Source organism: Myotis lucifugus, unplaced genomic scaffold, assembly GCF_000147115.1.
Source record: "Myotis lucifugus unplaced genomic scaffold, Myoluc2.0 scaffold_26, whole genome shotgun sequence".
NCBI lineage: Eukaryota > Metazoa > Chordata > Mammalia > Chiroptera > Vespertilionidae > Myotis > Myotis lucifugus.
Genome location: NW_005871074.1, coordinates 9320991 through 9347199, shown reverse-complemented (window position 1 = coordinate 9347199; position 26209 = coordinate 9320991). Strand labels below are relative to the sequence as shown.

The 26209-nt window shown below is 39.8% G+C and overlaps 1 protein-coding gene across 1 annotated transcript in view; it reads right to left on the bottom strand.

Annotated features, from left to right (window-relative positions):
• The window catches only part of LOC102436747 (A disintegrin and metallopeptidase domain 3), an 83293-nt gene that overhangs the window by 2523 nt on the left and 54561 nt on the right, over positions 1 to 26209 (bottom strand). The window contains exons 14-16 of the mRNA XM_023751829.1: positions 18232 to 18318; positions 14770 to 14887; positions 155 to 320 (exon numbers count right to left, since the gene is read on the bottom strand). Of these exons, the coding sequence (XP_023607597.1) occupies positions 155 to 320; positions 14770 to 14887; positions 18232 to 18318 (371 nt within the window). The remainder of the gene's footprint in view (positions 1 to 154; positions 321 to 14769; positions 14888 to 18231; positions 18319 to 26209) is intronic.

The window sequence follows — 26209 nt, the reverse complement described above, 5'->3', positions numbered from 1 at the left end:
AATCTGAAAAAAACAACTTATATACTAAAACTCAGTATTTCTACACATCAATCCAATCCATCCAAGAATTCCTACTTGTAATATTCTTGGTTACATTTGAATTCTTACCAAAATGGATTTCAATATAAATATAAGAAATAATAATTTTACTTACCCTTCACTTAGTGCTTCTTCTCTTTTCCAAAATTTCATTTTATTCCACTTAAGAGCAATGATGGCAATTAAAATAAGGAAAAGTAGAAAAACGAAGAAACTCATCAAGAGGACTTTTATTTTAGGAGCAGCATGTCGTTTTTTTATTGGCCAGTTTACAATTTTCCCTGAAAACATGAGAGTACCTCTTAACATTTTCAAAAACGATACTTAAAGCAAAATAGAATTTTGATTTATAAAAACTTGCGATTCCAATTATAAACTTAAATTTAAAAGTGTTAAAGTGTATTTTTAATGTTCTGTGACTATGCCACAAAGTGCATTATATATTTATGTCATTCAATAGATATCAATACCATTTAAAAGAGGATAAACAACCCAATCAAAAAATGGGCATCAGACCTAAACAGATACTTTTCGAAAGAGGACATAAGGAAGGTCAAGAGACATATGAAAACATGTTCAAAGTCACTAATCATCCAAGAGATGCAAATTAAAATGACAATGCGGTACCATTCACACCTGTCAGAATGGCTATCATCAACAAATCAACAAATGACAAGTGCTGGCAAGGATGCAGAGAAAAAGGAACACTCGTGCACTGCTGGAGGGAATGCAGACTGGTGCAGCCACTGTGGAGAACAGTATGGAGTTTCCTCAAAAAACTAAAAATGGAACTCCCATTTGACCCAGTGATCCCACTTCTAGGGATATATCCCAAGAAACTAGAAACACCAATCAGAAAGGATATATGCACCCCTATGTTCATAGCAGCACAATTTACCATAGCTAAGATTTGGACACAGCCTAAGTATCTATCAGCAGATGAGTGGATTAAAAAGCTGTGGTACACCTACACAATGGAATACTACACTGTGGTAAAAAAGAAGGAATTCTTACCATTTGCAACAGCATGGATGCAACTGGAGAGCATTATGCTAAGCAAAATAAGCCAATCAGAGAAATATAAATATCACATGATCTCACTCATTTATGGAATATAATGAACAACATAAACTGATGAAAAAAAAAACAGATCCAAAGACAGAGAAGCATCAATCAGACTGTCAAACCTCAGAGGGAAGGTAGGGGAGAGTGGGGATAAGAGGGGGAGATCAATCAAAGGACTTGTATGCATGCATACTAGTATAAGCATAACCAATGGACACAGACACTAGGGGGGTGAGGGCATAAGTGAGGAGGTGAGGGGGGCAACGGGGCTTAAGGACTCTATGTAAAACCTTAATAAATAAAAAAAATAAATAAAATTTTAAATCACTAAAAAAATAATAATTTTATATATACTCTTTATTTATTCTTTATATCCTAATGTTTTTATCATATTCCCATCTGTTAAATGCTACTTAGGACACATTAAATTGATATTACTACTTAATACATACTTCCATTTTTTTAATATATTTTATTGATTTTTTACAGAGAGGAAGGGAGAGAGATAGAGAGTTAGAAACATCGATGAGAGAGAAACATCGATCAGCTGCCTCCTGCACATCTCCTACTGGGGATGTGCCCGCAACCCAGGCACATGCCCTTGACCGGAATCGAACCTGGGACCTTTCAGTCCGCAGGCCGACGCTCTATCCACTGAGCCAAACCAGTTTTGGCCATACTTCCATTTTAAATACAGAGCAAACAAAAGAACTGTTTTTAAAAAGTGACTTAATGAAAAATTATTGATGGGGAGAAAAAAGATGGTGACCGTCAAGAAAGTAGGGAGGGAGAGTGTGTGAGAGAGTGAGGGAGCAATAGAGGAGTGTATGGATGTATGTGGTGTATGTGTGTGTGTGTGAGCTAGGGACAATTAGATCCTGCAGGTCTTCCTAGGGGCTGCCAAACCAGGCAGTCTTAGATAGCAAAACCCCACTGCCACTGCGGACACTCCGGGGACAGCCAGAGTGGGCACAGAGACCACACCATCTTGAAAAACAGAACTGCTTGAGACTAGGGTCCTAGCCTCACCACCACCCCATCTGGCCTCAGACGCAAACTGGGACCCTACAGCCACTGGGGACAAAGACCTGTGACCACAGCTGCAGAACCACAGACACCAAGAATCCAGACATGCCAGCCACAGATTTCTGTGAGTCACAGAGCCCATCCCGCTCCCTGCAGGATCACTGCAGCGCCATAGGAACTGCTGGACCTGCCCCGCGCAAGCAGGCCTCCTGCTCATGCAGGGCGGCTCTGGCTCCACTGCCTGAATTTGAGCCTTGTGCACAAACACTGAGAATCTGTTTTCAGCAGAGTGCACTCTCGTGACCAGACCCCACTCCCACACAAGGCAGCAGTGCCACCTGACCTTGATTCTGGGCAAGCGCACGTGGAAGTCTATTTTCTGCAGTGCAGGAGTGGACCTTCTGCCGACACAGGGAGGCTGTGCAACCTGGTCCCCCAAGCAGACCAGGGACCCTGATTCTCTGCATGAGAGGCAGCACTGAGCACCAGTGACGTGACTCTGTTTCTCATCACATGCACTTGGGATCCCTGATTCCCAGTGCATGCACACTAAGAGCCAGTGACTCCAATTCTCTGTGCATGTGCACACAGTGACCCTGATTCTCAGCGTGAGGCTGCACCAAGCAAGACTTCAATACTCAATTCTCAGCATGGGCACAGAGGGACTCTGACTCCTGGCATGCACTAGGGGACTCTGATTTTCAGCACACACCAGCGGGGTCTCTTTTTCAGAGCGGTGCAGGCAGGATTCCTGATACTAGGTGTGCACATGAGGCTACACTGAGCACTGGTGACTCTGACCCTGGGTGAGCGTGTCTTTCATCAACCCACGGCAGCCACATGTCTTGGTGTTGGAGCTTCTTTTCTGTGACACTCGGGTGGCGTGAAGCTCTCACTGCACAGAGCCCAGGCCCCAGCAACTCGGCATTTGAACCTTCTGGTGATAGTTAGAATGGGGAGACTACAAAACAATCCACAGAGAAAAGAAAAAGAGAATAGCTAAGAAAGGAAATAAGTGAAATGGAGAAATGCAACATGACAGGAAAAGGAATTCAGAGTAATGGTCATACAGTTCATACACAGGATGGACGAGAAAATCAACAACCTATGCAAAAATCAGGAAGAAATCAAAAGTGATATAGCTACAATCAAAAACAACATGGAAGGTTTCAACAGTAGACTAGAAGAAGCAGAGGATCGAATTAGTGAGTTAGAAGATAAGGCAGAGAAACAAGCCCAATCTGAACAGCAACTGGAGAAAAAAATTAAAAAGCAGGAGAAGAGCCTAGGGGAGCTTTGGGACAATACAAAACAAAGCAACATACATATAATAGGGCTGCCAGAAGGACTGGAAGAACAGCAAGGATTAGAAAACCTATTTGAAGAAATAATGACAGAAAACTTCCCTGATATGGGGAAGAAAAAATGTTACACAAAAACAGAGAGTCTCAAGCAATATGAATCCCAAGAGACCCACACCAAGACACATCATAATTACAATGGCAAATGTTAACGACAAAGAGAGAATCTTAAAGGCTGCAAAAGAGAGACAGAGTTACCTACAAAAGATCCCCCATCAGATTATCAAATGATTTCTCAACAGAAACACAAGAAGCTAGAAGGGAATGGAAGGAAGTATACAAAGTGATGCAAAGTAAAGGAATGAGTAGAAGAATGCTCTATCCAGCAAGACTATCAATCAAAATTGAAGGGGAAATCAGGAGCTTCACAGACAAAAAAGGTTAAGGGAGTTTATCACTACCAAGCCAGCAATGCAAGAAATGCTAAAGGGAATGCTGTAAAAACAAGAAATAGAAAAGGAGGAAGGACCACAGGCATAAAATACAGAAATGGCTACAAACAAGTACCTATCAATAATAACATTAAACATAAATGGATTAAGTGTTCCAATCAAAAGACATCGAGTGACTGAATGGATAAGAAAACATGACCCATATATGTGCTGTCTACAAGAGACCCACCTTAGAACAAGGGACTCACACAGACTGAAAGTGAAGGGATGGAAAAATATCTATCAGGCAAATGGAAATGGAAAAAAAGCTGGGGTAGCAATACTTATATCTGACAAAATAGACCTCAAAGTGAAGACCATAGTAAGAGATAAGAAAGGCCACTTAATAATTCTAAAAGGATTGATACAGCAAGAGGATATAAATCTGGTAAACATTTATGCACCCAATGCAGGAGCACCCAAACACATAAAAAAATTCTGGAAGCTATCAGGGGAGAGATTGACAGCAACATAATAATAGTAGGAGACCTTAATACCCCATTAACATCACTGGATAAATCCTTTTAGACAAAAAATTAGCAAAGAAACATTAATCCTAAATGACTCACTAGATCAGATGGACTTAATCAAAATCTTTAGAACATTCTACCCCAAAACTACAGAATATACATTCTTCTCAAGTGCACATAGGGCATTTTCAAAGGCAGACCACTTATTGGGACACAGGCAAAGTCTCTCCAAATTCAAGAGTATTGAAATCATATAAAGCATCCTCTCAGATCACAATGGCATAAAATTAGAAATCAACTACAGTAAAAACAATCATAAAAATTCAAATTGGAGGCTGAATAACATACTATTAAACAATTAGTGGATTACCAAAGAGATAAAAAAAAGAAATAAAAAACATCCTGGAAACAAACAACAATGAAAACACAACAATCCAAAATCTTTGGGACACAGTGAAAGCAATTATGAGAGGGAAGTTCATAGCATTTCAGGCCTACCTCAAAAAAACAAGAAAAACTGGTAATAAACCATCTAACTCTGCAGCTGGAAGAACTAGAAAGACAGTAACAAGAAAAGCCCAGTGTGAGCAGAAGGAAGGAAATAATAAAGATCAGAAGGGAAATAAATGACACAGAGACCAAAAAAACAAACAAACAAAAGATACAAAAGATCAATGAAACCAAGAGCTGGTTCTTTGAAAGGATAAACAAGATTGATGAACCTATATCCAGGCTCACCAAGAAGCAAAGAGAGAACCCAAACAAACAAAATCAGAAACAAAAGAGGTGACCTAACAACAGACCCCACAGAAATATGAAGAATCGTAAAAAAAAAAATACTATGAGCAACTCTACTCCAACAAACAGAACAACCTAGAAGAAATGGACATATTCCTAGAAAAATACGAACTTCCAAAAACTCAACCAGGAGGAATAAAAAAAACTGAATAGGCCAATAACTATGGAGGAAATTGAAGCAGTAATCAAAAACCGTCCAACAAAAAATATCCCTGGACCAGACGACTTCACTCACAGGGGAGATTTATTAAACTTTAAAACCTATCTTCCTCAGACTATTCCAAAAAATTCAAGAGGAATGCACACTTCCAAGCTCTTTCTACGAAGGCAGCATTACCCCAATTCCAACACCAGATAAAGACAATACAAAGAAAGAGAATTACAGGCCAATATCCCTCATGAACATAGACACCAAAATTCTCAACAAAATTCTAGCAAATCTAATCCAGCATTACATTAGAAAGATCATACACCACGACCAAGTGGGATTTATTCTAGGGATACAAGGATGGTACAATATCCGCAAATCGATAAATGTGATACACCACATAAACAAACTGAGAGATAAAAACCATATAATCATATCAATTAATGCAGAAAAAGCATTTGACAAAATCCAACACCCATTTTTGATAAAAAAAAAAAAAACTCTCAGCAAGGTGGGAATAGAAGGATCATACCTCAACATAATAAAAGCCATATATGACAAACCCACAGCCAACATCATACTCAATGGGCAAAAACCAAAACCATTTCCCCTAAGAACAGGAACAAGACAGGGATGCCCATTCTCACCACTCCTATTCGACATAGTACTGGAAGTACTAGCCATTGCGATCAGACAAGAAGAAGAAATAAAAGGCATCCAAATTGGAAAGAAGAAGTAAAACTTTCCTTATTCACAGATGACATGACATTGTACATAGAAAACCCCAAAGACTCCAACAAAAAACTAGACTTAATTAATGAATTCAGCAATGTAGCAGGATACAAAATTAATACCCAGAAGTCTATGGCTTTTCTATACACCAATAATGAACTCACAGAAAGAGAAATTTAAAAAGCAATCCCATTTACCATTGAAATAAAAAAAATTAAGATGCCTAGGAATAAACTTAACCAAGGAGACAGAGGACCTTTACTCAGAAAATTTCAGATGTTAAAAAAAAGAGATAGAGGAACACATGAACAAATGGAAGAATATACCATGTTCATGGATTGGTAGAGTCAACATCATTAAAAAGCCCATACTACCCAAAGCAATCTATAAATTCAATGCAATCCCCATTAAAATACCAAAGGCATACTTCAAAGACCTAGAACAAATTCTCCAAAAATTTGTCTGGAATAAAATAAGATCCCAAATAGCAGCAGCAATCTTGAAAAAGAAGAGCAATGTTGGAGGGATCACTATACCAGATACCAAGCTATACTAAAAAGCCAGTGTTCTCAAAACTGCCTGGTACTAGCACAAGAATAGACATATAGACCACTGGAACAGAACAGAGAACCCAGAAATTGACACAAGCCAGTATGCTCAATTAATATTTGACAAAGGAGGCAAGAGCATACAATGGAGACAAGACAGTCTCTTCAATAAATGGTGTTGGGAAAACTGGACAGATACTTGCAAAAAAAATTAAACTAGACCACCAACTTACACCATATACAAAAATAAACTCAGAATGGATAAAGGACTTAAACGTAATATGGGAAACCATAAAAAATCTTAGAATAAGCCATAGGCAGCAAAATAGCAGACATTTGTAGTAGCAATATCTTTGCAGATATAGCTCCTAGGGCAATGAAAACTAAAGAGAAAGTAAACAAATGGACTACATTAAAATAAAAAGCTTCTGCACAGCAAAATAAACCATCAACAAAACAACAAGAAAGCCCACTGCATGGAAGAACATATTTGCCAATGTTATCTCTGATAAGGGTTTAATCTTCAACATTTACAGGGAACTCATACAACTTAACAAAAGGAAGACAAACAATCCAATCAAAAAATGGGCAAAGGACCTAAATAGACACTTTTTGAAAGAGGATATTCAGAGCGCCAAGAGACATGAAATCAATGCTCAAAGTCACTAATCATCCGGGAGATGCAAATCAAAACAACAATGAGGTACCATCTTACACCTGTCAGAATAGTTATCATCAACAAATCAACAAATGACAAGTGCTGGTGAGGATGTGGAGAAAAAGGAACCCTCATGCACTGCTGGTGGGAATGCAGACTGGTGCAGCCACTGTGGAAAACAGTATGGAGTTTCCTCAAAAAATTAAAAAATGGAACTGCCATTTGACCCAGCAATACCACTTCTGGGAATATATCCCAAGAAAACAGAAACACCAATCAGAAAGGATATATGGACCTCTATGTTCATAGTAGCACAATTTACAATAGCTAAGATTTGGATACAGGCTAAATGCCCATGAGCAGATGAATGGATTAGAAAACTGTAGTGCAACTACACAATGGAATACTATGCTGCTGTAAAAAAGAAGGAATTCTTATCATTTGCAACAGCATGGATGGAACTGGAGAGCATTATGCTAAGTGAAATAACCCAGTTAGTGAAAGAAAAATACCACATGATCTCATTCATTTATGGATTATAAAGAGCATTATAAACTGATGAACAAAAATATATATGGGGCAGAGAAGCATCAAACAGACTATCAAACTATAGCCGAAAGGCTGGAGAGGATTAGTGGGAGGAAGAGACCAACTGGAGGATTTGTATGCATGCATATAAGCATAACCAATGGATGCAAGACACAGGGGGGTGGGGGTTCAGGGCATGTGATGGGGGTATGGGGGTTGGGGAGACCTGGGGAAGGTCAATTGGGGAAAATGAGACATATGTACTACTATTTGTAATACTTTAAACAGTAAAATAAAATAAAAAATAAATAATAAATAAATAAATTATTGATATAACTGAATGTTGTAACTGAATTAATAATAGTAACCCAGATTAAAGTTCCATAGTATCTGTATAAAATTATATTGTTCTAATTTTGATTATATTAAGTAGAAAAATAGATATTCCTCTAGATCAGTGGTCGGCAAACTGCAACTGGTGAGCCACACGTGGCTCTTTGGCCCCTTGAGTGTGGCTCTTCCACAAAATACCACCTGCGGGCGTGCATGTACAGTGCGATTGAAACTTCATGGCCCATGTGCAGAAGTCGGTATTTTGTGAAACAGCCACACTCAAGGGGCCAACAAGCCGCATGTGGCTCGCGAGCCGCAGTTTGCCGACCATGGCTTTAGATGATATAATACATTACAGAAAAAAATTTAAATCCTTGGAAACGCAGTTCAATTTAACAACAACAAAAAAATAATCCAGACAACTAAAATACAGAAAATTAAGTAATCAGTATTACTACTGACATTCTGTGATAATTAAATGTAACTGCGATAATATTAAATGTAAATAAAAGTAATGCCACACCCTAGCAAAAGAGAAAAGTTCAATAACTTAGAAACACAATCCAATTACATGTTGATAAAAAGTGACTTAATAGCAATAAAGTGATTCACAATGTTTCCATGTTATTAGGAAATAAATTGGAAAATACATGTAAAATATTGAAATCATGCAAAAATGCCACAGTCTTACATTATGGGAGAACTCAATAGTTTTTAAACTCTCCTTTTCCTGCTTCCTCCATCAGAAAAAAAGGTTAATTCTTCATTAGTCCATCTTCACTCACAATATCATATTCAAAGTGGATCTTTCTTCTCATGTGCTAAAGGCTAATTAAAGAAATTGCACCTACTTATTGGATTGAGAGATACCCATTGCCATAAGGAAGGTAGGGCTTCCACTTCAGCTCTGATGAAATATTGCCATTGAATGGTGCTGAACTAGCCCTCTTATAATAAAAATATAAAACAAGACAATCTACATGAGGAAAGTGATTTCTGGAAATCAACAGAATATGCAAACCTATAATGTCAGAAGGAAGGAAAATATGATGTTGATTTTATGAAAATTCTACTCTACTTATGGAGAATTTGCTGACATCAGCAGAGAATTGGAGTCCTAGGCAAAGTGCAGCATTTCACTGAGTTAAGGAGCCAAAACACAGAGTTCACAGCACAGAAATGGCTAGAACTGCAGGGTGCAGCACAGTTGCTCTGTAGATTAGGGACCCGGAAGTGTTGTGATAGCCTCCCAGGTGTCCTTAGTGGAGGTCTAATCTGAAGCTAATCAAAGGCAGCTCTTACTGGCTTGAGATTGAAAATAAGATACCAGCGCTTGAGCACTGCTGGAAAAAAGAGCACTAAGATGATCCCAGTTTCTCTACACCCCACTAATAACATGTTGCCTGTTATTTTACATTATAATCAACCAAAGGAGTGTGAACCAGTATTTCACATGGATTTATTTTACATTTTCCTAAAATGTTTAGCACATTTTCATGGGTTTATGAGCTATTTTTTTTATCTTCTATGGATATATGTTTATTTAAATTTCTTCTTATTTTTAATTGAGTTGTTTTTCTAGTATGGGCTTTAAGAGTTCTTTATATATTCCGGATACACAAGTTGCATATCAGATACAAGATTTGCAAATATTTTCACTCATTCTGTAGTTTGTCTTTCACTTTCTGGGTTGTATCATTTGCAGCACAAAAGTTATTAATTTTGATAAAGTTCAATCATTCTCTTGTTTCTTCCTTTGCTTGTGCTTTGGTGTCTTCTATAGCATAGTCTATGACACAGACACAAAATTGTTATTGTATATTCTCTAGGTGTTTTATAAATTTAGCACCTCCAATGAGACATCTGATCCATTTTAAGTTAATTTTTGTGATGTTGCAATATAGCAATCTAACTACATTATTTGCATGTTTGATGTCTACTTTTCCCAACACCATTTTTAAAAAGATCATTCTATCCCCATTTAATTGCCTTGACATTTTGTCAAAAAGTAATGAGTGTAATTAATGAGTCTTTATTTCTGGACTTTGTATTCTATTCCATTGAACTATATGTCATCTTTATTCTTATGACAGTACTGTACTGCTGATTATTTTGTCTTTGTAATAAGTTTTGAAATTAAGAAATATGTTTTCGCCAGACTGACATGCCTCAGTGGTTGAGCATTGACCTATGAACCAGGAGGTCACGGATCGATTCAGTCAGGGCACCTGCTCAGGTTGTGGGCTCAATCCATAGTGTGGGGCATACAGGAAGCAGCCAATCAATGATTCTCTCTCATCATTGATGTTTCTATCTCTCTCTCCCTCTCCTTTCCTCTCTAAATTAAATTAAAAATATATTAAAAGAAGTATGTTTTCACTTTCAAATTTTAATTGAAAACCTAGTTTTGAATTTCTGTGTGACTTTTAGTATCAGCTTGTCAATTTCTGCCAAAAAGACAACTTGAGTTTGTTAAGGATTGTGTCGAATATTTATGTCAATTTGTGGAATAATTCTGTATTAACAATACTGAGACTTCCAATATATAGACATTAGATGTCTTTACATTTATCTAGATCTTTTAATAATATAAATGTATGCTTTCAGTGTATAACTTATACTTCTTTGCATAACATTATTTCTAAATATTATATTACTAGAGGCCCAGTGCACAACATTCGTGCACTGGGGGGTGGGGTTCCCTCAGCCCAGCCTGCCCCTCTCACAGTCCAGGAGCCCTCAGTGGATGTCCTACTGATGGCCACAGTCTGGCAGCAGAGGCTTGGAGCAGGCGTCCCGTGTGTGTGTGTGTGTGTGTGTGTGTGTGTGTGTGTGTGTGTGTCTATATGCTAGGGCCTGCCCCCAGCCGCGCCACGTTGGCTCGAAGCAGTTGCCATGTGTGTGTGTGTGTGTGTGTGTGTGTGTGTGTGTGTGTGTGTGCTGGGGGCCTGCCCCCAGCCACACCATGGAGGCTTGGAGTAGGAATCCCTCTGTGTTGATCTCTCAGGCTCCTGGCCTCCACTGCATGTTGTACTCTCCCTTGAGCTACGGCCAGGATGGGGGTGCTGCTTGCAAGCCGGGCTTTCCTGCTCCCGGATCCGCCATGGCGACCGGGGAGCAGGCCCAGCTGGGGGCTGCCCACAGGCTGGGCTTTCCCACTTCCAGGTCTCCATGGCAACCGGGGAGCAGGCCCAGCTGGGGGCTGCCCGCAGGCCAGGCTTGCTTTCCTGCTCCCGGATCACCATGGCTACCAGGGAGAAGACGCAGATGGGGGTGGTTGTTGTAAATCCATCACCAACATAAAACTCCAGTCTTTTTATTCTCTCAAACTGAAACTCTTTTACCCTTTAACTTGTCATTTTTCCCTCCCCATGGCCCTGAAAACTACCATTTTACTTTCTATGAATTTGATCACTCTAAGTGCCTCATAAATGCAGAATCATTCAGTACCATATCCAGAATGTGACTGGCTTGTTAAATTAACATAAGGCTTCAAATTTCATTCATGTTGTAACCTGTGCCAGAATTTTAATTCTTTATAAGCTAGTTAATATTCCATTGTATAAACATACCACATTCTGTTTCCCCATTTATCTGTCATTGGTCATTTTGGAATTTTTACCAATTGTCTATTGTGAACAATACTGTTATGAACATGACTGTACAAATATCTGTTTGAGACCATGCTTTCTATGCATTGTGCCATACAGTATACTTCACTATGGAATTGCAGAATAATATGGTACTTCTATGTATAGTCTTTTAAGGAACCACTATACTATTTTCCACAGAGGCTGCATCATTTTACATTCCACCAATAGTGCATAGGGGCTCCAATTTCTGCAAATTCTCATCAACACTTGATATTTTCTCAAATTTTTTGATAGCAGCCATCCTACTAATTGTTAATTAATATCTTGTACATTTGACCACAATTCCCTAACCGTGAGTGGTGTTGAGCATCTTTTCATGTACTTATTGATCATGTGGGTAACTTCTTTGGAGAAATGTTTATTCAAGTCCTTTACTCATTTGTTAATTGGGCTATTTTCTTACTGAGTTGTATGAGTTCTTTACATATTATGGATATTAAGTTTTCTTCAGATACATAATTTGCAAACATTTTCTAACAGCATGGGCAATTTTTTCACTTTGCTGATAATGCTCTTTGCTAGAAAACAGTTTTTAATTATTACGTATTCAAATTTTTCTACTTCTGTTTTCTGTATTTTTGGTGCCATACCCATAAAAGTATTGCAAAACCCAATGTTTTTAATATTTCCCCTGTTTTCTTCTAAGGATTTTATCATTTTAGCTCTCACATTTAATTTCGGATCTATTTGTAGTTAATTTTGGCATATGGCTTCAGTAAATATCCAAGTGTATTCTTTTGCTTGTTGATATCTACTATCCTATCAGCTACCTAAGGGCAATAATAATGTATTGTCAGTGATATACTACAATATATAAAAAAATATAACAACAAAAGTGCCAATGGTGGAAAGATATTAATGGAAATGAACTCTTCTGAGATTTATAGATCGTGAAGTTTAGAAAAATCAAATACACTACATTTGTTTGTGAACATTCACCAAATACATGGAAAAATGTTTTGTACTACCTACTATTCATATGGGATGGTTATGAAAGATTTTATTATTTTTAACTTTCTCTAGTATAGTTAACTTTAAAAATGCAACTTAGTTTTGAACTAGCACATTACAATAGCTAATTCTTGAGATATAAACTATATACTAAAACTATCACCTATTCTATAATTTAATAATACTAATCTAGAAAACTCTACTGTATAAATAGAAATGTTTGAGTAACCATGGTTAATTTTGGGAGAAGCCTATTGAAATGTTCACTTCTAGATTTGAATTATAAGAGTATACAACATTTTGATTAAAAGTATGATTTAGAGTTAGCTGCACTACATAATAGAGCAGCCACAATGGCTATTTAAATTTAAATTCAATAAAGTAAAATAAAATGGAAATTTTAGCTCCTTAGTTGTACTATCCACATGCCAGGGACTCAACAGCCATATCAATGGTGGAGATGTAGAACATTTCTTTTTCTTTTTATAATATACTAGAGGCCCAGTGCACAAAAATTTGTGCACTTGGGGGGGGGGATCCCTCAGCCCAGCTGTGCCCTCTCACAGTCTGGGACCCCTTGGGGGATGACCACCTGCTGGCTTTGGCCAGCTCCCCGGGGGATTGGGTCTAAACTGGCAGTCAGACATCCCTCTGGCAGCCCAGGAGTCCTCAGGGGATGTCCACTTGCAAGGGGGAGCAGGCCTAAGCTGTAGTAGGACATCCTTAGCGATGCTGAGAAGGCGGGAGAGGCTCCCACCACCACTGCTGTGGCTTGTGACTGAGCAGAGCTCCCCCTGTGGGAGCACACTGACCACCAGGGGGCAGCTCCTGCATTGAGCATCTGCCCCTGGTGGTCAGTGTGTGTCATAGTGACCAGTCATTCCCAGTTGTTTTGCTGTTAGGGTAAATTTGCATATTACCCTTTTATTATATAGGATAGAGGCCTGGTGCATGGGTGGGGGTGAGCTGATTTGCCCTGAAGGGTGCCCCGGATCAGGAAGGGCTTCCTGCTGGAGTGCCTGGCCAGCCTGGGTGAGGGGCTGAGGGCCGTTTTCAGGCTGGCCACACCCCTTTCGGGGAAGGTGGTCCTGCTGGGGTGCCTGGCCACCCTTGGTGAGTGGCTGATGGCTGTTTGCAGGCTGGCCAAGTCCCCCAGAGGAGACCCTCACCCCATGAGGGTGTGGCCAGCCTGGGTGAGGGGCTGATGGCTGTTTGCAGGCTGGCCACAGCCCCTTCAGGGTGGGGGTTTCCACTTGGGTGCCTGGCCAGCCTGGGTGAGGGGCTGATGGGTGTTTGCAGGCTGGCCAAGCCCACTTCAGGGTGGAAGGTCCTGCTGGGGTGCCTGGCCAGTCTGGGTGAGAGGCTGATGGCTGTTTGCAGGTTGGCCAAGCCCCCCAGTGGGACCCTCACCCTATGAGGGTGTGGCCATCCTGGGTGAAGAGCGGATGGCTGTTTGCAAGCTGGCCATGGTCCCCAGCCACCCAAGCTCCCAGTGGAGGCTAGCTGGAAGCAGGTATCTGGGATTTATTTATCTTCTATAATTGAAACTTTGTTGCCTTGAGTGGAGGCCAGAGCCGGCCAGGGCAGGCGGGAAGCTTGGCTTCCTCCATCACTGGGGCAACCAAGCCTCCTGCTTGTTCCAGCTCCGTGGCTGCCGGGAGTTGGTTGGGTTAATTTGCATATAGTCACTCTGATTGGCTGGTGGGCGTGGCTTGGGCGTAGTGGAGGTGCAGTCAATTTGCATGTTTCTCTTTTATTTGATATGATTTTTATTGATTTCAGAAAGGAAGGGAGAGGGAGAGAAAGATAGAAACATCAATGCTGAGAGACAATCATTGATCAGCTGCCTCCTTCATGCCCCTTACTGGGTATCAAGCCCCCAACCCTGGACATGTGCCCTTGACCGGAATCTAACCTAGGACCCTTCAGTCTGCAGGCTGACGCTCAATCCATTGAGCTAGAGTGAGATGTAGAACATTACTGTAAGTGCAGAAAGTTCTGTTGGAGCATACTGATTGAGATACTAACCATTGTCAAAATACCAATACCCATCATCGATACTTCCTCCTGGTGATGACAGTGTTTGCTCACAATTTGGAGGAGAATATCCGCTATCACAATGGCAATTGAAATTATTATTGCAAACCTAAAACCAAAACCAAATGAAGAATAAGAATACTATATGTACAATAAAAAATTAAACGCAACATTTGTCATTATTCTTCAATACACATTGTTAAAGTATTATAATTTAGTATATTAGAGGTAGTGTTTATTTTAATGTGGAAATAATTTCTAAAATAAAATTCTACAAAATAAATGTCCATGCATTATCTTTTCATAAAACAGAGATTTACTATTATTTGTCTCTTGTATTTTAAAATACAGGTAACATTTTTGATACAACTGAAATAGCTTATTCTAGAAAGACATAGAAATTATGAGGCTAGATGTTATAAAATTGTGGGAGTTTAAATTTATTATGAATTGTGTCATATAAAAAATAGCTGTGAGAAAGGCAAACATTTACCAAAAAACATTATGGACAAACTCACGGAAGAACTTGCTTAAACATACACAAACATAGAAAGTATTTTTCTAGAAAATATCTATAAATGTAAGCTGGTACATGAATTGAAAGAAGGGTCAGAAATAGATGAAGGAATCTAGAAGTAGGGGCATGCAAATATTCAATTAAAATTAGATAAAGAAGGAAAGATACAGAAATTAAATGTAAATAATAGGACATTTAAGTTACTTGGGAGAACATTTTGAATCAAGACATATAAAAATGTCACTTTTTTTGAATTATTACAGGATAAAATATGAAGGATCCATACGGCAGAAGACACTAGTCACAAATTTAAAACCAAAGGCATGCTTGAAAACCTTCCAAAGTTTACAAAACTTCTATAACATAATAGATAATTTCGCCATGGATGAGAAAATAAAAATGCAAATGGTAAATATGAGTATACATACATAGTTAAAACTGTATTATTAATTATTTAATAAATGCAAATTAACAATGGATTTACCATGTTAGAAGAGACTGAAAAACTGAGAAAGGGCACTGGCCATAATTAGAGGAAATGCACCTTTTCATACATGATAAGTGGGAGCAAAAACTGGTACACTGTTTCTTTAAGACAATGTATTACTGAAAAGTTTAATGGTGCATACATTTGACCCATCAGATATTATAGATAACAACTTAAGAAATCAGATAAACATGCAAAAATGAATGTGCAATAATGTCCAGTGAACCAATGTACTATATAATAAAAGCCTAGGTGGTGTTGCACAACACCCTTGCACAATGGCGTCACAAGATGGCCGCACAAGATGGCTGTCACAAAATGGTCACCACAAGATGACTGGCAGGGAGGGCATTTGGGGGGAACGAGGCCTGCAGGGGAGGGCAAGGAAGGGAAGTTAGGGGTGATCAGGCCAGCAGGGAGGACAGTTTGGGGTGATCAAGCCAGCAGCAAAGGGTAGTTGGGGGTGATCAGGCTGGCAGGGGGGGCAGTTGGGAGCGATTAGGCAGGGGGGCAGTTATGGGGCGATCAGCTGGCTGGTAGGAGAAGTTAGGGGCAATCAGGCAGGCAGATAGGTGAGCAGTTAGGAGCCAGCAGTCACGAATTATGAGAGGAAATGTGGGAGGAATCAGGCCTAAACTGGCAGTCAGACATGCCCCAAGGGGTCCCAGATGGGAGAAGGTGCAGGCCGGGCTGAGGGACACCCCCCTCCTATGCACAAATTTCATGCACCCAGCCTCTAGTTTATTAGTTAACTTAAAATTAACAATATACCAAAGTCTAATAGTGAATGACTTCAAATATATTGTGGGACAGACATACAAACAACACATTGAAGCCATTAAAGTGCATAAATGATTGGAATACACAAAACATCCTGCTCTCACTCAAAAAATATTAGACTACTAGAGGCCCGGTGCATGGGTTCATGCACATTGAAAGGAGATTAATTAGAAGAAATATTTTTAGAGGCCAGGGAGGGACCACAGGAGGTCTCCAGGGTGTGTTTGACCAGCCTCACCCAGTCCTAATCTGCCGGACCTAAGCAGCAAGCTACCCTACCTGTTGGAGTGTCTGCCCTGTGGTGGTCAGTGTGCATCATAAAAAATGGTCAAATGTCTGAAACCGGTTTGGCTCAGTGGATAGAGCGTCGGCTTGTGGACTGAAAGGTCCCAGGTTCGATTCTGGTCAAGGGCATATACCTGGGTTGCGGGCACATCCCCAGTAGGAGATGTGCAGGAGGCAGCTGATCGATGTTTCTCTCTCATCGATGTTTCTAACTCTCTATCTCTCTCCCTTCCTCTCTGTAAAAAGTCAATAAAAATATATATTTTTTAAAAATGGTCAAATGGTCAAACTAACAGCTGGACACTTAGCATATTAGGCTTTTATTATATAGGATAAGTATTACATGTAATGAAAATATACTGTGCATGGTTGACATATCCTAATATATAAAAGCCCTGGGTCTGTCATGACCAGAGGCTCGACCAACCGGAAGTCAGTCCTGTAGTCAGCACTGGGTCGCCGTGGAGACCCAACACTGACTGCTGCAACTGCAGGCATGGTGACCCAGCACTGACTGCTGAGTGGGCTACGAATCAGGCCCAGAGAGAGGCCTGAAGAGAGAAGCATGGTCTGATTCATAGCATGTGTGGCAGCTGTTGATCAGCACTTGCGTCTCTCTTTCTCTCCAGCAGCTGTGCCTCCATTTCTCTTCAGGCCTCAACCGGGGCTGCTGATTAGCCCCGCCATTCTGATCAGGTCCTGTTGATAGGCCCAGAGGCGCTGACTGGCATAGAAACTGACCAATCACAACCAAATCTGGGTGAAGTGTGAGGAGCCAATGGCTGCCTAGGAAGTGGAGTTTTTGATGCTGACTGGCATAAAAACTGACCAATCAAAACCAAATCTGTGTCAACTGTGGGGAACCAATGGCTGCGTAGAAAGCAGAGCTTTTGATGCTGACTGATGCTTTATATAGCATTTTGTGCAGAGTTCAAAGGTTACTAACTCAGGAGACAGAGACCTAGAAAAATCTGATTAAACACATAATTCATGTACATATGTATAAAAATGAAAATGGAGCCCTAACTGGTTTGACTCAGTGGATAGAGCGTTGGCCTGTGGACTGAAGGGTCCCAAGTTCAATTACAGTCAAGAGCATGTACCTTGGTTGCAGGCACATCCCCAGCAGGGGGTGTGCAGGAGGCAGCTGATCCATGTTTCTCTCTCATCAATGTTTCTAACTCTCTATCCCTCTCCCTTCCTCTCTGTAAAAAATCAATAAAATATATTTTTAAAAAAATAAAAATGGATTTCCTTATTTGACTGCAATTTTTATAAGAAATTTCCACATCAAATAATTGTGAATCTCATTGTTATCTTTAAAATGTTATTAACATGAATTTAAAAAATAACTATACATAAAAATAGAGTAGCCATTACTTACGCCATGTCCATTGCACCGTTTTGAAGCATTACAGGATGCAAGGTTTTTGTACGCAGAAACAAAAGAGCAACGTCCACCAAGACAAAACTAAAATTTTAAAAACAAGCATCAACAATGAAAATCAAAAAATGCAGAGATGAGCAATTGTTCTTGGTACAAAACAATGCACAAATGTATATGTACAGAAGAAGGCAAAAGTAGGTTTACAATGGAAAAATACATGCAAGTTATGATTATTTACATTATTTACACACTCCTGTAGTCTACTTTGTTTTGCATACACACAACTGTAAACATGCATAGGCCCACCAAAGTTTTATAAAACATATGAATTTGTTAAATAAGAGTGGTGAAAGTGGACATCATTGTCTTGTTCATGGTTTAAGGGAAATGCTTTTAATTTTAGCCCATGATGTCGGTAGTATCTTTTTCATACATGGTCTTTAATACGTTGAGATATGATCCCTCTATCCCCACTCTTGAGAGTTTTTATCTTAAATGTGTACTATTTAAGATAAAATAGCTGCATCTATTAATATGATGTGATTTTTATTTTTCATTTTGTTTATGTGATGTTTCTTATATATATTGTATCAACCTTGCACCCCTAGAATAAATCACACTACATCAGGTATATGATTTTTTTAATGTATTTCTGGATCCAATTTGCTCAACATAGTACTGGAAGTCCCAGTCATAGTGATCAGCCAAAAAGAAAAAATAAAGGCATCCAAATTGGAAAAAAGGTAGTAAAACTGTCGGTGTATGCAGAAGACATGACATTGTAATATATAGGAAACTCTAAAGACTCCACCAAAAAGCTACTAGATCTAATAAATGAAATTGGTAAAGCTCCAGAATACAAAATCAACACACCGAGATCCTTGGCATTTTTATACCCCAATGATAAACTGCCAAAAAGAGAAACTAAGAAAACAACCACATTTATTAATGCATCAAAAAATAACAAGGTAACCTAGGAATGAATTTTACCTAGGAAGGAGGTAAAAGGTCTCTACTCAGGGAACTATATGACATTGAAGAATGAAATTAAGGAAGATACAAACAAGTGGAAGAATATTACATATTCTTAGATTGGAAGAATTAACATCATTAAAATGCCCATACTACCCAAACCAATCTATAGATTCAATGCAATTCTTATTAAAATACCAATGACATATATCACAGAACTAGAAAAAAATATTTTAACATTCTATCTGGAACCAAAAAAGACACCAAAAAGCCACAGGAATCTTGAAAATGAAATATAAACTTGAAGGGATCCCAATACAGCTATCAAACAATGCCACAAGGCCATTGTAATCAAAATAGCCTGGTATTGGCATAAGAAAGACATATCGACCAATGCAACACAACAGAGATCCAGGAAATCAACCCACAACTTTATAGTTGATTAATATTTGACCAAGGAGGCAAGAGCATACAATGGAGTAAAGAGAGTCTCTTCAATAAATGCTGCTGAGAAAATTGGATTGGTACATGAAAAAAAAAATTAAAATCCAGGAAGAGGAAGGTTGAGGGATTAGGGTTGGAGGTGGATAAAAGATAGGAGGAAGGAGACTCCTGCAATAGTGTCAACAATAAAAACTTTTTATAAAAACACCATGTGAACCTGGATTTTATGACATCTAATAATTCAATAAAGTAACTTAGTATTTGATAGAATATAAAATATTGAGAATTAGATACTATTTTCCCTTGAGGGAGCAGTGCTGTTAGTTTATTGATACTAATTGGCATAAGCACAAAAATAGTCAACTTGTACTGATCACTTGTAATGTGGTAGGATCTGTCTTAGCACTTTCTATGCACTTTTATAAAATACTAGAGGTCCGGTGCATGAAAATTTATGCACTGGAGGGGGGTCCCTCAGCCCAGCCTGCCCATTCTCATAGTCCAGGAGCCCTCAGGGCTGGGAGGCTACCCAGGGATCAGGGGAAGGCATCGCCCCATCACACCTCTGCTGCTGCCACTGATGGCAGCGCAAGCCTCAGCTGGCCCTGGTTACCAGAGCCTTGGGTGGCCTTGGGCAGCTGGGCAGCTGCCATCTGAGGCTTGCCTGGACCTCGGGCCAGCCCTGAAAAGCTGAAGGGACGTGGGGGGGGGGAGACCCTGGAGGCAGGCACATGGAGCAGCAGGACCGAGGGGACTGGGCGCCACCATCTTGTGGCTGTGGGTGCCACCACCTTTGAAGGTTGGCAGTCAAATAGCATAGTCCCTCCTTATTGGCTTTGGGTGGCACCATCCTTGAGGGCAGGGCAGTCAATTAGTATATTCCCTCCTTATTGGCTGTGGGCACTGCCATCTTTGAGGGTGGGGCAGTCAATTAGCATATTCCCTCATTAGCTGTGGGCGCAGCCATCTATTGCAACAGCATGAGGGTCAATTACCATATTCCATCTTTATTAGATAGGATATTCATATTGACCCTGTGAAGGTAATATTTTCATCCTTATCATATTTGACAAGAATTAACTTTACAATTTTAAGGCCATTCAATGAGTTATTGGCTAGGCCAATATTCAATGCAATAAGTATGTTACTCACTGATTCTAGTGATCAGTGCTAAATACCAGCATTCTTATAATTTTTACATTTTTCCAACTTTAGTAATAATATCCCTTATCTTTCACATTAGCAATGTGACCTTAAGCAAGTTATTTATCTCTTCATACCTCAGTTTACCCATCTTGCAATTTGAAATAGTAATTATACCCAAGTGAATAAAAAATATACGTAAAGGTTATGAAGATGAAATAATTTGATACACATAAATAAACAAAAGCAATGTATGACACATAGTAAGTGATCATTAAATACAAGTTTTACTTTATTTATTGATTTGACCTGATTTTCATGCAAACTTTATGTTAATATTTTTCTATCCAAATTTAATTTAATTTAATTTGAATACATATGGGGCACCTTCTCAAATTATCTCCTTGCTTTTATCAAGTTATCAGATAGAATATCCAATATATGATGAATAGTCTAAAACATAAATTATCGCCTAATACCATTGGCATTAAAGGGGGAAAAAAGTATCAGCTTGTTCATTAACATAAATTGCTCTAATGAAGCCAGCAGGAATAATAAAATGTTGGACAAACCAGCGTTACCTGTCCACAAACTAGTATTTTCATTCTGTGCTCCTTAAACATTATCACTGAGGCAATAATAAACTAGTTATACTTCCCTGGGTTGTTTTTAGGGGGAAATAAAGGAGAAAATGTTAAGACCCAGGCTTAACAGATCATTTTGTAAGTTGGCTCTTTTGTAAGGAAAAAAAAGAAGCAAAAGACACCATAAAAGAAAACTGGTCAGTGGCTGGGATGATGTTTTGAATACAAACTAGCATATAAGACTTGCTTCTCTGAAAAAGAGACACAAAGAATATCCCAGAAATAGTCATAGCACAGTTAAAAAAAATCTCTACTGTAACTAAAACCACATTTCCTAGGGGAAATGCCTGTTTATGTAAGCATATTTTCTTATAGTCCTGTGTATTCATATGGATAAGAAAAACAGTTAATATTATTTATTAATTGACTAGCAACATTTACATACCACAAACATAATCTTTTTGAAATTTCAAAGGCATGTATGTGCTGAGATGTTCTTATCTCCTCTAGAATACCCATGAGGTTACGATCATTTTGATAAACCATACTCCTATATCTCATCAATAAAAAATTCAAAGACACTCTGAATCACAACCCATATTAAGCAAACTTGCATTCTGGAATAATGTCTAAGTCCATGCAGTATATTTTTCACTTAGAATTACAGTGTTAAATTTAAGAATGATTTATTTAAAATTATTATCTTGTAAAAAGGGAGAGATACATTTCTTCATGTCAATAAATAAGAAATAAAATCTCTCTTTTTGTATTGATTGATCAATCAAGATACACAGAAACACCATTTAATGTATAAAATGATTGATAATTTTCACAAAGGATCACAATATATGAGAGTGAGGTAAAGACACCTTAAATCCCCAACCTTTCTAAAATCAATTGAATAATTCAGGATAATAAATAAAAATAGCTTAAAATTTTAATTAAATACCTTCAGAATGATTGCAGGATTTGACACACAATAGCCTCCTTTTCCCCAATAAATAAGAGTTAAGGAGAATCAGAAGGAGACAATTAGAAGATGAGAGATTTAAGAACATACAGGGATTTTGAAATAAAATGAAGGCCATTGATGGATAAGAAGGAGAAGGCAACCACCTCCAATGCAATAGCATAGGAGAGAACCTAGCTGACCATCCTCACAGTGCTCTAGAGGAGCTGCAACCCCAGAGTCATATGGAAAAACAGGGAGAGAGCTGAAAGGGTGGGATTGGGAAGAGTGGCTAAAATGTCTATTATTAATGGAAGTCTGTCCACAAAACCACAGAACTAGTTAGCTCTCAATCCTCACTACACACCTATTCCTCTCAATGACAGAATGCAGTCAGCACAATCCTTTTTATCCCAAGGGACAAAATTTAGAAGGGTATTTTTTTTCTAAAGCAATTGAGTTAATGGTGACTACAGAATTCAGGCTTCTCAAGTAATCTGCCATGGAATAGGCTTTATCCAATTAAACTATTGTAAGTTGCATGGACTAAAAGCCAGCTTTCAAAATAAAGCCTGTCATGAGACAAACCCAGTCACACAGACAAAGATGCCAATTTGTTGTCTATAATCAAAACGGTGTGGAAGTAAAAACTCATGGCAGCTTAAAGCTCCTGCTGAACAAAGCAGGTAAAGTCAAAGTCTTCCTCCCTCCCTCCCTCCCTCCCTCCCTTCCTCCCCTTCTTTCACTTCCTTTCCTTTTTCTTTTCTCTCTTCTTTTCTTCTTTTTCTTCCATGGGGATATTGTCCTGTTGGGCATGGGATAATGATCAGACTTTCCCAGGCAGAGAACCACTGCTAGAGAAATGAAAAATCTGTAAAGCCATATAGTGCTGTTGGAACAAACCAGAGGACTTTCAAATGCTTGGTGAAATTCCCACAGAACATTAGTTGAATTCCATTATTATGTAAGACTAGAGGCCTGATACACAGAACACGTGCACTTGGGGTGGGAGGTCCCTTAGCCCAGCCTTCACCCTCTCCCAGTCCAGGAGCCCTTGGGGGATGTCTGATGGCTTTAAGAACATACAGGGATTTTGAAATAAAATGAAGTCCATTGATGGATAAGAAGAAGGCAACCACATCCAATGCAGTAGCAAAGGAGAGAACCTAGATGATCATTCTCACAGTGCTCTAGAGGAGCTGCAACCCCAGAGTCATATGGAAAAACATATGACTCCATGGGCAGCAGGCCTAAGCTGTCAGTCAGACATCCTTAGCGTTGCCTCAGAGGTGGGAGAGGCTCTCACCACCACTGCTGCGCTTGCCAGCTGTGAGCCCAGCTTCTGGCTGAGTGTTGCTCCCCCTGCGGGAGCATATTGACAACCAGGGGGCAGCTCCTGCATTGAGCATCTGCCTCCTGGTGGTCAGTGTGCATCATAGCAACCAGTCATTCCGCTGTTTGGTCGATTTGCATATTAGTCTTTTATTATATAGGACTGAAGACCCAGTGCACAAAATTTGTGCACTGGGGGGGCGGGGGGCGGTTGTCCTCAGCCCAGCCTGCACCCTTTTCAATCTGTGACCCTTCGGGGGATGTCCAACTGCCAGTTTACAGCTCCTGCTGAAGGAAGAAGGTAAAGTCAAAGTCTTCCTTCCTTCCTTCCTTCCTCCCTCCCTTCCTTCCTTCTTTCCTTCCTTCCTTCCTTCCTTCCTTCCTTCCTTCCTTCTTTCCTTCCTTCCTTTTTTCCTTCCTTCCTCCCTTTCTTTCACTTCCTTTTTCTTTTCTTTCTTCTTTTCTTCTTTTCCTTCCATGGGGATACTGTCTGTTTAAACTGGCAGTTGGACATCCCTCTCACAATCCAGAACTGCTGGCTTTCAACAACTTGCCTGCCTGCCTGCCTGCCTGCCTTATTGTCCCTAACTGCCTCTGCCTGCCAGCCTGATCACCCCCTAATCACTCCCTTGCCAGCCTGATCGACACCTACCTGCTCCCTTGCCGGCCCGATTGCCCCCAACTGCCCTCCCCTGCTGGCCTGGTGGCCCCCAACTGCCATCCCCTGCCAGCCCAGTCACCCCTAAATGCCCTTCACTGCCAGCCTGGTCGCCCCTAACTGCCCTCCCCTGCCAGCCTTTTCCCCTCCAACTGCCCTACCCTGCTGGCCCGGTCACTCTTAACTACCCTCCCCTGCTGACCATCTTGTGGCTGTGTGTGCCACCATCTTTGAGGATGTGGCAGTCAATTAGCATATTCCCTCCTTATTGGCTGTGGGCGCTGCCATCTTTGAAGGCAGAGCAGTCAATTAGCATATTTCCCCCATATTGCTGTGGTTGCCGAAATATTTGCGACAGCGTGAGAGTCAATTAGATAAGATGGTAAAAGACTAGTTAATGGCAATCTTCTGTAGCATTTGTATGTCTAGTTCCTATATTGTTTTATTTCCATTATTGTAGCTGTGTTTCCTGTACATAAGATATAATTTCACTCTCACTACTTTTTAGATTCTCTTTCTTTGTCTTTAACTTTCCAAAATTTTATTATGCTGTATCCCACCATGAATTTCACTAGACTGATCCTATATGATGCTCTTTCTTTTTTTTTAATTTTAATAATTTTTATTTCTTAAAGTATTACAAAAAGTATTACATATGTCTCCTTTTTCCCCCCCTTGACATTCCCCCGGCCCCTACCCCCCGCCCCGTGTCTTGTGTCCATTGGTTAATCTTATGATGCTCTTTCAACTTATTTCATCTCTGGGTTTATGCCTTTTGCCAAAATTGTAAATGTTCCAGGCATTATTTCCTCAAATACTTTTCCAACCTTAAGTTATTTCTCCTACTTTTTAGGATGCCAAAGTCTTGGGTATTATATATTTTCCTATAACTCTCCATGTCCTTGAGGCTCTATTAATTTTTTCATCCTATTTTCACTCTGTTGTTCAATTTGGGTATTTTTCAGTTTCACTGATTTTTTCTGTTGTCCCCACTATTCTGCTGCTGAGACCATCATTGAGTTTTTATATACAGGGTGGGACACAAGTATGTTTACAGTTGCGAGGACAGGAAACACAGAGTTCATTTTTGTATTATTATTTCTTAACTAGAGGCCCAGTGCACATATTCGTGCACCTGTGGGGTTCCTTGGCCTGGCCTGTAGGATGGGATCAAAACTGTCTCTCTGACATCCCCTGAGAGGTCCCAGATAGTCAGAGGTTGCAGGCCAGGCCAAGGGACCCCACTGGTGAATAATGGGAGGCCAGGGAGGGATGCAGGACGTTGGCCAGCCGGGGAAGGACCACGGGAGGGATCTAGGCGTGTCCAGGCCATCTCGCTCAGTCCCAATCAGCTGGACTCCAGTAGCAAGCTCACCTATTAGTTGGAGCATCTTCCCCCTGATGGTCAGTGCACATCATACTGACTGGTCGACCAGTCGACTGTCTGCCCCCTGGTGGTCAGTGCACATCATAGCAAGCAGTTGAGTGGTCTTGGCACTCATTAGCATATTATGCTTTGATTGGTTGAACGCCCGATGTGACAACTGGACACTTAGCATATTAGGCTTTTATTACATAGCATCATTGTATTATTTTCCATAACCTGTAAACCTATTTTTGCCCCGCTCTACATTGATTGTTGTATATTTCAATTCTAAGGTTTCTAAGCGATTCTTCTTTATATCTTCTTACATCCTTGCTGGAACTTTCTATCATTTCATTAGTTTCCAGCATGTTTGCAAGTGCTCATTGAAACATGTTAATGATGACCACTTTAGATTCTTTGAAGAGTATTTCTAACATCAATGTCAACTTAGTGTTAATTAATGTTTTTGGTGTTATATGATGCATGCGAGCGTGTGTGTGTGTGTGTGTGTGTGTGTGTGTGTGTAC